The sequence below is a fragment of the Sycon ciliatum genome, chromosome 1 (assembly GCF_964019385.1).
Source record: "Sycon ciliatum chromosome 1, ocSycCili1.1, whole genome shotgun sequence".
In the NCBI taxonomy this organism is placed as follows: Eukaryota; Metazoa; Porifera; class Calcarea; order Leucosolenida; family Sycettidae; genus Sycon; species Sycon ciliatum.
Window position 1 is genome coordinate 27,541,579 of NC_088643.1, and position 14,894 is coordinate 27,556,472.

Sequence of the window (14,894 nt, forward strand, 5' to 3'; positions counted from 1 at the left end):
ATGTTTGCCAGAACAGCCATCGATTGGCTCGTCTAGGTTTTTTTTTCTTTTCTTGTCAAGGATTCGAAAAGGTACGTGCGCGGGTGATGCGAAACATAGAAATAACTTGGTGTGGCCTAAGGGTAGTTTTTGACTGTATTTCGGTTATCCGGGCAGGCGGTGACCATGATGCCATTGATTTGCCCTAAACATTTCCTGCGGAACTCTCTCCAAATTGAGGTTGATGGCAGCGAAAGAGCATGAATGTTCGAAAGTTTTTTGATATGTAAATTGGCGGATAAGAAAGTGTGCTTTGTGCTGTGTTGATTTTCCTGTGTGTGCCTTGGCTGTTATCGATGAAAGACTGGACAAGTGTTGTATAGACTTTGTCTTTATCCAATGAGAGATACACCCTTTGCATTTAGACACTCGCAACTGCACTGCTCGAGGGAGAATGGTAGGGGTGAAAGGGGTGGTCCGGGTACCCGTTTGTTTAGCTGCTGACCCGTTAGCAAACGAGTACCCGTTAGTCGTGTACGACGGTACAGCACAGGATTATTAGCTGGCTTGTACAGCCTCACAGTTCAATGTACAGTTTGAATTTGTTGGTGGTTGTTCCATCCTGCTACATATGACAATTTTGAGTGTTTTGCCTGTAGCGCGGTAGGTGCGCATGCTGCGCTTGTCGCGATGTAGTGTATTTGCTGTGAATTGCATGACTTTGTATGTACTCGCACGACAATGTCATGTGGAAGGCTATTGTATAGTAGCTGTTACGATTGGCTGCTAAAGGGTACCCGATAACCCGCCCGTTAAGCCACGTACCCGTTTGTAACCCTAAATGGTAACCATTTCACCCCTAGCAGAATGGTGTTATGGAGAGGCGGGTGATGCGTTGAGGCAAGTTTGTCCCGTGCACTCCCAAGCATTGGACTTGTCCTTGGCCATGCATATGTGTTTCATAGCTGCATTCACATGACATTGCTCACTGCTTTTCCGCAAAATGTCCGAAAAGATGATGCTATGACCTGGTGGCGCTTCTCACAAACGGTCTGTTATCTACATTTTGTGTACTTTGTTGCTGTACACCAGGAAGGTGCCGTTATGCCTGATCCAACTAAGCAGTGTGGTCCATACAAGCGTGTGCCGCCTCAGCAAGATAATGAGTAAGTGTGTTGTGCTACATGCAGAGCTTAGCTGCAGCTCACTGTGCAGGGATGTGAATTTATTGATCTTCTTGTGACTACAGTACAGTGTTTATGATAAGTCAGTGCAGCCTCTCGTTGTGGATACAGTGTTTGAGATGAAGTCCACCTTTGCTCTTGTTGCCATTGGCACCACAGTTACCCCATTCAGCAAAGTCGACTACAGTTTTTTTTCTGCTTGACCCCGCTTGTTCAATCTATGGGTGTGCTCTCGAATCGTCTTGGAAAGTTCAAGAATCTGCAAAAGGTTAAAGGTGAAGTGCATCGATTTTTCGAGGAGGGTCCAGAAGAAAGACAATTTGATATCGGTTCGAATGGCATATCGCTCGCTTCCATACGATATGCCAAACTTGCCAAATCGCCAATTGTATACGCGAAGGACTAAAGGGACCGTCACTTAATTTTTGCCGACTACCCGCCAAAAAAATCTTTTCGTTTCACGTGTCAGACACGTCCGCGTGCGCGTACGATCACGACTATCGATATCGACTAGTCGACTCGCTACCTTTCACGTCAAGCAATCTGTTCACGCCACATGGCTGGATAGCGCGTACAAGCAAACAATACATGATTGAAGACTTGCAAAATTAATTTTTACAAAGGTTTTCATCATAACACGATTGATTGCGTTCTAAAACGAAAAGAACCAATTGCAAAATCAAAATTGTGAAATTTGCAGATCTATCTCGATCTTTGAAGTCCTTTGAGCGAATCCCCTCAAATCTTCAGGAGTCGTGCTTCAGCACAAGAGCTATCGTTTGAGATAGTTTTCGATGCTTTCTGAGAGATTTTCATTTTTAAGACGTAACTCACCCACCTGCTCCAGCAGGTGTTCTTTCTGAGTAGCTGCAGCATCATTGCTTGCCTCCAGCTCATGCCTGGAAACACTAAGTTGTTGTTGAAGTTCAAACACTTGTGATTTCAGTGCTCTCATCTCAGATATGCCATCATTCATCGCATTGGACAGGCATGTGTTCTCTTTGGCAGCAGTAGCTAAACTCTCCTCGCTCAGTTGTAGCTGCTGTTGAAGTGAAGATGATGTTCCACATTCTGTGTCAAGTAAGTGCTGCGTTTTCTGCTCTTTTTCCTTGGCTTCCGTTAACTGTCGCTCAAGACCACTCTTCTCCTGTGCCATTTCCAACAATTGGCGTTTGTGCTCAACGTACAGGCCCTAAAGCCCAAGAAAACAAAAAATATAGCAAAGGACAAGCTAACATGTTGGCCTGAAAGGCATATACAAATGCATACACACACACACACACATACACACACACACACACACACACACACACACACACACACACGCACACACACACTTGAAAATAACCCCGTCGTATGCTTAAAAAATGCAATTGTTCGTAGGAAGAAGGAAGAAAGAAATACTTTTTTAAAGTTTCAACCCCGCTAACTTTTGTTGTATCTCGTACTGGTTCACAGGGTCATTTTCCGTTTCACCAAGGTAATTTCTGTTGTACAGTGCTGCTCATCGCACAAATGGCACCAACACCAGCATCACCCCTTGTCCTAGGGATATCAGCGAACGCACTGCGCAGCCCATCTGCGCAGGTCAGCCTGGCCCATCTACGCGCGGCAGACAAGAAAACTCATGAACACTTTCATTTTTTTGCAAAATAAATCGTGCGAAGAAGATGCACGGAATGGCTAAAAACTAGGCTGAGGAATAGTAGCATCCAGAGACTCTCAAACAAATTCATGGTCCATCGCTTCTGACAATGGCAGCGAAGACATCAGGGAGCTGATTGCAGCAACTCTCTACCAAGCGCGACGCCGGTGACTCAACAGGGCAGGGCGCTTCCATCGCGCAAGAAATGGCCGCGAGCGAGAAATGCAAGTCCGATTTTTGAACGATCCAACCAGGGAAATCCCTTGAAAATTGGCCTGAACACCTCTCATACTGGTGTTTCACGATGTGCAAACTTTCGGAGAAATCGACCGGGGAGAACGTGGTGAGTACGTGGGTCCTCCGTATCGCGTATGATTTGAATGGTCGCGGGGCCAGAAGAACAGTAATTTTACGACTCCCAGCGGTGCAAACAGACCGCGGCCATGTTTTCTCTGTCGGCCGCGATCACGTTCAAAAAATCGATGACGCAATGCATGCGCAGAGGCCTGCGCAGTGCGTTCGCTGACATCCCTACTTGTCCACTCACCTCAAAGCTTTTCTTCATAGCTGTTGCGTCCTCCACTTGAGAACGCATCAGTCGCATTTCTTCCCGGCTTGGCAACATCGCACGAAGGTCTTCATTTTCTCTCTGCAGCCGTGAGATCTCGGCCTGATCAGCCAATGTCAGCTGGTCACAACTCTCCGCACTAGCATTGGCACCTACACACACACACACACACACAGACACACGCACGCGCACACACACACACACACACACACACACACACACACACACACACAGCACACACATTAGGCCTCATAGATGCCGATCCCCAAGGCAATGATAGTTGGGCTATAGTAGAAGCTGTAGCAACTACATAATTATAGTGCTGGGATTGCACCATTCAACAGCTTTCAAATGCTGAGGAGTTGACCAGTAGTTAGCCTACACTATAAGTTACCACACATCTTGAGAAGCTTTACTCAGGCCAGTCAACCCCAAAAGGATAAACCATAGAACCAGCACTGGGACGGTAGAAAGATAGCATTTGTTCGCACAACACCAAGAAATACGTGTAAGTGATTGTCCAGAGTAGAACTACCAATTGACTAAGCAATGCATTGTGCCATGGAGCTCTACTTGACGTTTCTCTTCCACACTATGAGTACATGTACTGCCAAAATAGATCGCCATGATCATAATAAGGTCACTACTACAAAGCACCATACCTGTATTTTTGTCTAGTTCTCTTGCAACACTTCCACTTGTCCCTGAAGTCTGGTCATTTCAGCTGTGACCGTGGCAACACTGGCAGTAGATTCACCGTAGCGCGTGGACAGTTTTTCCACCTCAGACTGCAGCTGCTCTACATGAGCATGTTCAGAGCTACAGCGCAGCTCTGAGCTGTGAAGCTGCGCTTTGTAGAACTCAACACGACCAGCCACATCATCAGACTGTGCCATCTGACAACAGGACAACAGTGGAAAGACGGTACATACAATCTCGCAACTAGTAAGTCTGCGGTGGCCTAGAGATGCTGATGATGAACAATGTACGAAGACTTGACAACAATTCCTGCCAAGTATAGGATGTTGTCCAACGTGAATGCTAAAGATACTCTCAAAGACAGCTTCAATACGCCAACACCCCCCCAACAAAGGAATGGCTATCAGCAATACCGTACCTTTGTCTCCAAGGAGATGACATCAGCTCTAGCAATGGTGAGTTGCTCTTGAAGATGTTCAGCATGGTTCTTCACATCATTGGCTGACTCTAAACGCTTCATGGCTCTGCAAGCATCAAAGCAAAATACGATGTCGTTAGCGCTCCGCATAATTCGCTAATCAGAAAGAGGACAATACAACACAGCTGCCTGCAGTTCCACAGTGGCAGTTACAACTGGTATTGTAACACATGTGACACAAGCTGTACAAAGTAGATGGGCTGCGCAGTGCGTTCGCTGATATCCCTAGGACAAGGGGTGATGCTGGTGTTGGTGCCATTTGTGCGATGAGCAGCACTGTACAACAGAAATTACCTTGGTGAAACGGAAAATGACCCTGTCAACCAGTGCGAGATACAACAAAAGTTAGCGGGGTTGAAACTTTAAAAAAGTATTTCTTTCTTCCTTCTTCCTACGAACAATTGCATTTTTTAAGCATACGACGGGGTTATTTTCAAGTGTGTGTGTGTGTGTGTGTGTGTGTGTGTGTGTGTGTGTGTGTGTGTGTGTGTGTGTGTGTGTGTGTGTGTGTGTGTGTGTGTGTGTGTGTGTGTGTGTGTATGCATTTGTATATGCCTTTCAGGCCAACATGTTAGCTTGTCCTTTGCTATATTTTTTGTTTTCTTGGGCTTTAGGGCCTGTACGTTGAGCACAAACGCCAATTGTTGGAAATGGCACAGGAGAAGAGTGGTCTTGAGCGACAGTTAACGGAAGCCAAGGAAAAAGAGCAGAAAGCGCAGCACTTACTTGACACAGAATGTGGAACATCATCTTCACTTCAACAGCAGCTACAACTGAGCGAGGAGAGTTTAGCTACTGCTGCCGAAGAGAACACATGCCTGTCCAATGCGATGAATGATGGCATATCTGAGATGAGAGCACTGAAATCACAAGTGTTTGAACTTCAACAACAACTTAGTGTTTCCAGGCATGAGCTGGAGGCAAGCAATGATGCTGCAGCTACTCGGAAAGAACACCTGCTGGAGCAGGTGGGTGAGTTACGTCTTAAAAATGAAAATCTCTCAGAAAGCATCGAAAACTATCTCAAACGATAGCTCTTGTGCTGAAGCACGACTCCTGAAGATTTGAGGGGATTCGCTCAAAGGACTTCAAAGATCGAGATAGATCTGCAAATTTCACAATTTTGATTTTGCAATTGGTTCTTTTCGTTTTAGAACGCAATAAATCGTGTTATGATGAAAACCTTTGTAAAAATTAATTTTTCAAGTCTTCAATCATGTATTGTTTGCTTGTACGCGCTATCAAGCCATGTGGCGTGAACAGATTGCTTGACGTGAAAGGTAGCGAGTCGACTAGTCGATATCGATAGTTGTGATCGTACGCGCACGCGGACGTGTCTGACACGTGAAATGAAAAGATTTTTTTGGCGGGTAGTCGGCAAAAATTAAGTGACGGTCCCTTTAGTCCTTCGCATTGTATACTCACGTTGCCATAGCGACCAGCGCAGTGATGACGTACGAAAGGCTTAGCTCCACCACAGCGAAGGTCGATTCACTGCAGAAATTGGTCATTTTCAATTGGTTTATTGTATTCACGAAGTGAAGGGAGAGCTGTGTTCAATGCTGTTAGTGCAGTGAACTGTTGATTACCGTAAAGTACCGTTGATCCGCCCCCACGCCATGTCGCTTCCCAGCTGGGTTTTCGGCAGGGGGCGGGAATTAGATCAAGGCTGTCAAGTGCAGTACGATGTACAACAACGTAGAGGATCAGACTCAATGTGCTGGATTGTGCACATTTTGATCCTGGATTGGCAAGTATTGTGTACAGCAGTGCATGCGTCGGTTCAACATCGTATTTCGTTGTATACGCCGAAGTCGCTTCACAAGGAGAAAATCGACAGGGGGCGGGAATTAGAGAGGGGGCGGATCAACGGTACTTTACGGTAGTAGTCCTCTCGGCTGTGTACTGGGACGTGACACCGACAGGAGAAAGCTGGAGTGCGAAAACATCAGCAGACAAGCGAAAATAGTGACGAACAAAATGCTGAAATCTTGGTTGGGACAAATCAGACGTTCAGCATTTCCCCCAATCAAGGACCATGCCGTCTGCTCTTTCCACTTCCTGAAGATGGATGTGATGCTTCCTGGCCACTCTCCTATCTCTCGTAGCATCTTCTGAAGCCAGGTGAGACGAGGGGTGGTGGAGATTGACGATTGAAATAATGTCGTAGGTTTGAAAGTTTGCTGAAAATGTCTCAGGAGAGATGGCGAATACCAAGCATCTTCTCCTAGAGGGACCATTTCCCAGGCACAATCAGCCTAGGGAAATGTAGGAGAAGGCCGATAAACAGTTCACGGCACTAACAGCATTGAACACAGCGCTTCTTTCACATCGTGAATACAATAAGACAATTGAAAATGACCAATTTCTGCAGTGATCGACCATCTCTGTGGTGGAGCTAAGCCTTTCGTACGTCATCACTGTGCTGGTCACTATGGCAACGTGAGTATACAACTGGCGATTTGGCAAGTTTGGCTGATCGTATGGAAGCGAGAGATATGCCATTCGAACCGATATCAAATTGTCTTTCTTCTGGACCCTACTTGAAAAATCGATGCACTTCCCCTTTAAGGAAGCGTTCTCATTATGTGATCAAAATTCTAGAACTTTGGATGTACAGTAGGTATCGGTTATGGCGTGGGTGTTTGAAAAAGGACTATCTATTCTTATTTCCGATATTTCTTACACACGATAAATCAAGTGTGACATATCAGATGCATGTGCGCAGAGACAGGATGGCCAGCATACATACAACATGTCCTTGCTATGCATGCGGGTGTTCATAGTCCCATACACTTGCCATGTGGCTATGCAGCATTTTTATTATTATTTTTGTTACAGTGTACCCAATTCCAAGCCTCTGGTACGGGCAAAATACACACAAGCGCAACCTCAACATGCATGATGAGGAAATGAGCTAAAAATGGAGTGAAATGAACACAAGCGTAACCTCAACAGCTAAACGCATGGTGCATGGCTAGCTAGCGTTCAAGTGCAGCCTACACGGCAACCAGTGACGTCGGTGAGGAAACATCGTGAGACACTCTGAGGGACCGCGAACCGCGAAGACACATTACACTTGATCTAAGCAGAGCGAAGCTAAGGCGGTAGCGAACCCAGGCCATTACAACGCTGTACGGCGCCTGGGTCTTTTCTGACAACGGGGAAGCTATCCTCTTGTATAGAGCTGCGCAGTGACGACCCATTCCACCAGTGGTTGTAAAAACAGTCGGGACGAACGATGCAGCATGAGACACATGACAGCAACAGTTGAACCTGCAGCACTACAATGCAATGCGAGTCGGATCAGAACTGCATTGGACAGATGTTATTACTACAGGCGATAGATACACTTTGTACTGATCTGGTTTGTTTTGCTACACAAAATCCATTCTTAGGACTGATGCATTCTACTATGCGATAACATTGCTTGTAAGAACGAGAGAGCTTGGAAGCTCAGGGCCCTACGCTATGCTTTTTTGCCTTGATGACCTAGACAAAAAAAGCATAGGGATGTTATAATTTCTTTAAAAAATTCCTTGTTTTAAAAACATAACCTGGGATTCGAACCTGCACTATCGCGCGCCCTGCATGCACCCCCCGATACACTTCGCATACATACTAATTCTTCCAAGTTGCTTCACGTTAAGATCTTGCATTTGAAAGCCCTATTTGAGTATGCATTGTGGCCAGCCGTCTTTGATGGTACGGTACGGTACGGGATAGGTACGGGACAGGTACGATCGAGGGTAATACGACACCGTCTACCGCCTTGATGACGGCAAAAAAAGCATAGGGATGTTATAATTTTTTCAATTCTCCTATTTTTTCAGGCATATCCTGGGATTTGAACCCGCACTATCGCCCTACATGCATTCCCCCATACACTTCGCATTCATACCCATTCTTCCAAGTTGCTTCACGTTATGATCTTGCGTTTGAAAGCCCTATTTGAATATTGCGGCCAGCTGTATGTGGCCAGCTGTGTTTGATGGTACGGTACGGTACGGGACAGATACGGGATAGCACCAGGCGTGACACAAACAAACAAACACACAAATACCAAATTAAAGCTGTGTGGACCCTGGCTAGCGCCAGACGTTACTGAAGTAACGTCTTCTGCATAGCTACGGGAATACATGTTCTCTTGAAACCCATGTTATGATTATGAAAATATTAGAGGTCATTCTTGTAAGCAGTATATTCTTTTACACGACCACGCTATAACCGATACGCACTGTATTAATAGCTTCCGGACAATCACAAGGTACATGTGTATCCATATGCGGCCTAAAACGCCCATGTACAATGAATGTATAGGATTTTACGTCGGACCCTAGACGACGGCTACTTTGGCCAACCGGACAACAAAGAAGAATGATTTTATTTCCTGCGCATGCGTATGTAGAATGACGTAATACTCAGTGAGTTAGGTCGCTACAATACTCCCCCGCCATTGGTGAGGTCGGGAGGAGCGAAGCACGATAAACAAGAAAAAAAAGGAGAGAGAAGAGAAAGGAAGCGCGGCATGTACAAGGCGGAAAGAGAAAATATACAATATGTACAAGCGAGAGCGCTGCGTGCATGAAATTTGTTGAGAACGTGGCAACAAAGGCCGAAACAAAAGTCAAAGAGCAGAAAGCGGAAAGGGAGAGATGCATGACAGAGGCGGGTTAATGTGTCAGAGGTGTGTTAACGTGACAGAGGTGTGTTAACGTGACAGAGGTGTGTTAACGTGACGAGGTGGAGAGCATGTCAGAGGCAGAAAGAAAGAAAAGAGGACACGTACGCATGACAGAGGAGTATTATCGTGTCAGAGGCGGCTGCATGTTGCAGGCTTGGCGGGGTACCAGCAGGAGCGCTGCACTGGGGCGAGGCGTGCCGAGTGAGGCGGGGACGGATGGAGGCGAGCGCAGCTCCATGGGGCGGGGTCCGGTGCCGGGCGTGTGCCTGCGTGCGTGCACAGGTGAGCTGATACGGATGGTGGAGGTGGCAAATTTCCAGCTTGAGGCCAGGACGAAGACAAACGACGAAGACGACTGGACGATGTGCCGTGGCAGGATAGCGGGGTATCCAGGTGGGCCGGGAGGGTGACAGGGGCCACAGCAGCTCCGAGGCGGATCCAGTGACGAGTGGGCCCTAGACGACGGCTACTTTGGCCAACCGGACAACAAAGAAGTTGAGACCAAAGACAATGATTTTATTTCCTGCGCATGCGTATGTAGAATGACGTAATACTCAGTGAGTCCGGTGGCTACAAATGTACAAGTACTCATGTCCCTCAAGATCATGGCCCTTTTGGCGCATTTCACTACGGATGTCATCAACGTACGTCCATTAATTGGTACCGTATTTTTCTTCATCTTTGAAGAGAATTTATCACAGAACCATCTGAAATAACAATGCACTCTTGTAGTCTCTTTCCCTGTAAATGTAAAACAGTTCTTGCGGGCTATTCATGACTGTCATTCTGGGTTCTCCGTGTACTCTTGATGTATGTGTTTAATTCTTGTGCAGATATGTTGCCAGTAATCAACTGGATGACAGCAATCCTAATGTTGATATTCATCACCATGACACGATTGGTAAGAGTGTTTCCCAGCTTCTGGGAAACACCCAGCAGATACACATGGACTATATATATGCAGTGTCTCCTTCGAAATGGGCTATGGAAACACTTGCGTCATGTTTAAATTCTAGACTGACTTGCATAGTGTGCACACGTTGTACTTTATACGACAGTACTAGTATGTACTGCCTACCTGGCCCTGGGGCTCCTTAATGGTGGTTCTCATCATGGTGGTGTCATAATAGTGACATCGCCGTGGTGGCCGTATGATGTCATTGTCATTGCCGTTGTTGTTCAACACTCTGGACCTGTGTCGACTCTCTGTTATACTCTACTGGTGCATGCTGCTGCTGCTGCTGCTGCTGCTTCAGGTATGGTGGTTGTCAATGCCAGCAATCATGTTATGTGTGGTACGACAACCAATGGTGCAAATCACAAGATTGCGGGGTAAGCTGCTGAACATACGGTGCTGTCTTCTGCTACCTGCACAATCAAGAGTACATAAACCAGAGTGTGCAACTGTGCATATCAGATCTGAAACAGCGCAGTTCGTGCACTACGTCACCCTGATGAGGTCAGCCAAGCCGCGACTTGCGTACAGCTCAAATTTTCGTGTTTCATAGCCCGGAAATCAGCCAAGTTTGCTTGATTTTAGACGTCATGTTTCAGGATATTGGTGTTTTTATGGGACTGTGTACATCCACCGACAAATAAATTCACCAGGCTATCCGTACCAAAAACCGAAATCAGGACAAACTCAGTGACCTGCACCACCGTGACTGGTTACGCAACTTTTCACCGTACCTGTGGCTTACCATGCCGTCAGAAATGACGTACTGCACGAATTACGCTCCCGCAGGAACGGCATCCCGAGTTGCACACTCTGGTTTATGTACTCTTGCTACAATGTACATGTATTTCATGTGGTGATAAGCATGCATCATACACGTAGCATCTGACTGGCCTAACAAAGTTCGTTGTCATGGTTTATCTTCATATCACCTTATGCCCAGTCATGTGCATGTACTATAGGTGTAAGTGCCGTAAGGTAATGGATTTTAATACTCGTGTGAATAGAAGCATCAAAAACTTGAAGGGGAACTGTCACGATACAATTCTTTGCCTTTTAAGTTTAATATTGTGTAATCTTTTTGGCTCTTGATCACGATGGGAAATACATTTTCTTCTACGATGATTGGAAGACTTGAATTGAATGTGCCCTAATTGTCCCTAAGTAAGGTGACGTCATGCACGACTTTAGCTCCATCTGTACATCGGAAAATCTAAAGCTATCGACCAGCACGGGCTTCACTTTGCTTTTGACGACAAACGTACGAGTGGAGCTGAAGTCCCTTTTAAAAAGAGTGTGTTGGAAGATGATCATGCTTTTGTGCAGCAAAGCCCTTGGCGGGAACACCGCTGATTGGTGGTCTCCAAGACGATAATACCGACCTTATTGTAAAATATAAATGAAGCCAGAGTGCCCTTTCTTTCACTGTGTCGTGTAGGTTTGAGTGTTGGTTTTTTTGTGGCCGACGTAAACGGCTCTCATTCCCTGGCCATCATTGATGTCTTCTTCTGTTGGTATATAGGCGTGTGGGAGATTCCCCGATCACTGGCTCTGGTTCGTATTGTGACAGTGAAGTGGGTGGTGCAGCACAGACTGGTGATGGTGATGTCATGATGAGATTCTCACCGACGTAAGAGTATGTGTGGGGTGTTCGTGGGTGTATGTGTACGTGCGTGTGTGCACGAACATGCTTGTGTGTGTGTGGGGGGGGGGGGCGTGGGTGCATGCTAAGTGCTCAGGTATTTGCAAATACTTCGAAGTACCAGGAAGTCGTAGCCTCCAGGGAGACAAGATGAGTCAATAGTACCAAGAGTACATAACCAAGAGTGTGCAACTCGACAATCCCCCTGCCCATGGCGGAAATTTTTTATGACATCAGTCTTTGGCGGCTGTTTGGCTCACGGATGCCATCATGCGTAGCCAGAGATCAAAGTACAAATATTAATAATGTGTACGTCACAGTTACGGTAGTCAAAGCAGAACAACGGACGATAGATCAATGTGTCCTGAATCTGATGAACTCTCACCGTATCTACAAATCAAGCGCGGGGAAAGCATACACTCTTCATCATACTGCTGACAAAGAATGACGCAATAAAAACAATCTGCCGTGGGTGAACCCATAACAGCTCAAGATGAGAGTTGCACACTCTTCGTTATGTACGCTTGATAGTACCCAAAGCAATGTCTGCCTCTATCCCAGACTGAATCCACGGTCCGTGCAAAATGCTACCGCGACTCGGGTTACAACCTGCCGACCCCCAACACAAGCCAGACAGACCAGTGATAGCACACAGAGTGCCTAGACTAGCCTTGCCGACCCCCAACGCAAGCCAGACAGACAAGTGCTAGCACACAGAGTGCCTAGACTAGCCTGTGCCAAGAGTAACTAGAACAGGTAGTTTCGCCGCAGCTAAACGCACACCCTTTCACATTTTACTCGCCAATAACCATGTATTGCTTGGAATAAAATGAATAAACGAGAGAGCTTGGAAGCTCAGGGCCCTACGCTATGCTTTTTTGCCTTGATGACCTAGACAAAAAAAGCATAGGGATGTTATAAATTCTTATAAATTTCTACTTTTTTTGTTTTTAGACATAACCTGGGATTCGAACCCGCACTATGGCCCTGCATGCATCCCCGGACCCCCGATACACTTCGCATACATACTAATTCTTCCAAGTTGCTTCACGTTATGATCTTGTATTTGAAAGCCCTATTTGAATATGCATTGTGGCCAGCCGTCTTTGATTGTACGGTACGGGACAGGTACGGTCGAGGGTAATACGACACCATCTACCGCCTTGACGACGGCAAAAAAAGAATAGGGATGTTATAAATTTTTCAAATTTTCTTATTTTTTCAGGCATTACCTGGGATTCGAACCCGCACTATCGCCCTACATGCATTCCCCCATACACTTCGCATTCATACTGATTCTTCCAAGTTGCTTCACGTTATGATCTTGCGTTTGAAAGCCCTATTTGAATAGTGCGGCCAGCTGTATGTGGCCAGCTGTGTTTGATGGTACGGTACGGGACAGATACGGGATAGCGCCAGGCGTGACACAAACACACAAACAAACACCAAATTAAAGCTGTGTGGACCCTGGCTAGCGCCAGACGTTACTGAAGTATCGTCTTCTGCATAGCTACGGGAATAAAATTTAATGTTGTTTTCCTAGCTGGACTGTAGCTGTAGTGTACAGGTAGATACCGAGTCCTTGGTGAATTCTGAACTCGTGTGCAGAGTTTGGTTTATGTACTCCTGGAGCCACGCGTAGTCCAGCATGTTCTGACCCGGTCTGAACAGCCAGTTTCATGCACTTACAATGTGGAATTCACCTGCATGGGCTTGTGCCTGCCAATTCCTAAGAAATTAGTAAGCACCCTAACTGTTCCTTCCAGTAATTCTAGTGCGCAGTCTATTCTTTTTCTCTCCCTCTTACTTGTTGTAACTATGTGTGCGGATGTGCAACAAGGTATCAAACTGTGGAAAACATGCGCCATGGCATGACACCGCAGGCAGCTGCCGAGGATGCCATTAGAAGAATTATGCGCAAATATCCCACTTTTGCCGGTGGAATTGTTGCGGTCAATCGAGAAGGAGAATACGGTAAGATGCAAAAGAACCTGCCTAATGGGGTATTCACACGACAGGCACTTGCACGTTTTACAGGGAGTGACATACAAGAAAAGTGACTCTGTGGATTCAACAGCTGCACTTGACGACAGGCACGTTTTGCATTTTTGAATGCTTCACCGACCAGTAGCCATGGGTATTTCGAATTTTCAAAACACACATACGATAATTATCATGCTCTAAAGAGCCGCGTAAAAAATCAAGTCTTGTTTCACGCTTTTTGGTGTAAATGTACTCGTGCACGCCACGATTATCGTGAAAGTGGGCCCCCAGCTCGTTTGGTGTAAATGTACTCGTGCACGCCACGATTATCGTGAAAGTGGGCCCCCAGCTCGCTTTCACTTTTCAGCCACTTTCAGGCACTTTTCTCGTTCACAGGTAAAATACCATAGCAACTTTCCGGTGCACGTGGATTTGCCTGTCGTGTGAATACCCCATTACTAGTATTTGTTTCAATAGGGTGCCATGGCTGTGATATTGAAATCGTCTGATTCCAAGAGTAGTGTACAGGTCAGACCTCGCTATAACGACCCCCGCTATAACATAAACCTCACTATAACGTACAAATGTGAATGTCCCTGCCGAAACCGCATCACTTCTGTACAAAATTTCCTCGCTATAACATAATCCGCTATAGCGTAATGTTCGCTATTACGCACTGTTTGCTGGGTCCCGGGCGCGCGGAGACCTCAGCATAACGTAAAAACACGTATAAAAATGACTATGTACACGGCATGCATGCCTTCTCGCGACGAATTCGAGCCGTCCACCTCGGAAGCAGGGAGTAGTAAAATACCGGTATTTTACTACTCCCATTACTTTTTATAGGCTCTAATCGTCACATCACGACTCACATGTACGAGTACACGCGCTACATGGCTCTTGTCACCCGGTACCCCTTTGCTGACAAGCCTGTACACATGTGCACATCTTTGCTAGTCATCATCATACTTGTATGTAAAACAGTACAGTTGTAATCAGTAAGTGAAGAGCGTCATTTTGACATACTTATTGCATATTGGTGTGCCCAACTCACTATAACATAAACCTCGCTATAAC

The 14,894-nt window shown here is 46.1% G+C and overlaps 2 protein-coding genes across 2 annotated transcripts in view; one reads left to right on the forward strand and one right to left on the reverse strand.

Annotated features, from left to right (window-relative positions):
- LOC135821286 (N(4)-(Beta-N-acetylglucosaminyl)-L-asparaginase-like) overlaps nt 1–14,894 on the forward strand; it is a 28,770-nt gene that overhangs the window by 12,810 nt on the left and 1,066 nt on the right. Inside the window, exons 7-11 of the mRNA XM_065334344.1 lie at nt 1,072–1,145; nt 10,071–10,138; nt 10,494–10,569; nt 11,715–11,822; nt 13,675–13,808. Of these exons, the coding sequence (XP_065190416.1) occupies nt 1,072–1,145; nt 10,071–10,138; nt 10,494–10,569; nt 11,715–11,822; nt 13,675–13,808 (460 nt within the window). The remainder of the gene's footprint in view (nt 1–1,071; nt 1,146–10,070; nt 10,139–10,493; nt 10,570–11,714; nt 11,823–13,674; nt 13,809–14,894) is intronic.
- LOC135806718 (uncharacterized) lies at nt 1,936–3,777 on the reverse strand. The gene is made up of 3 exons (XM_065320944.1): nt 3,771–3,777; nt 3,356–3,528; nt 1,936–2,355 (listed from the first exon to the last, which is right to left on the reverse strand). Exons 1-3 carry the CDS (start codon nt 3,775–3,777, stop codon nt 1,936–1,938), a joined length of 600 nt encoding a protein of 199 aa, XP_065177016.1.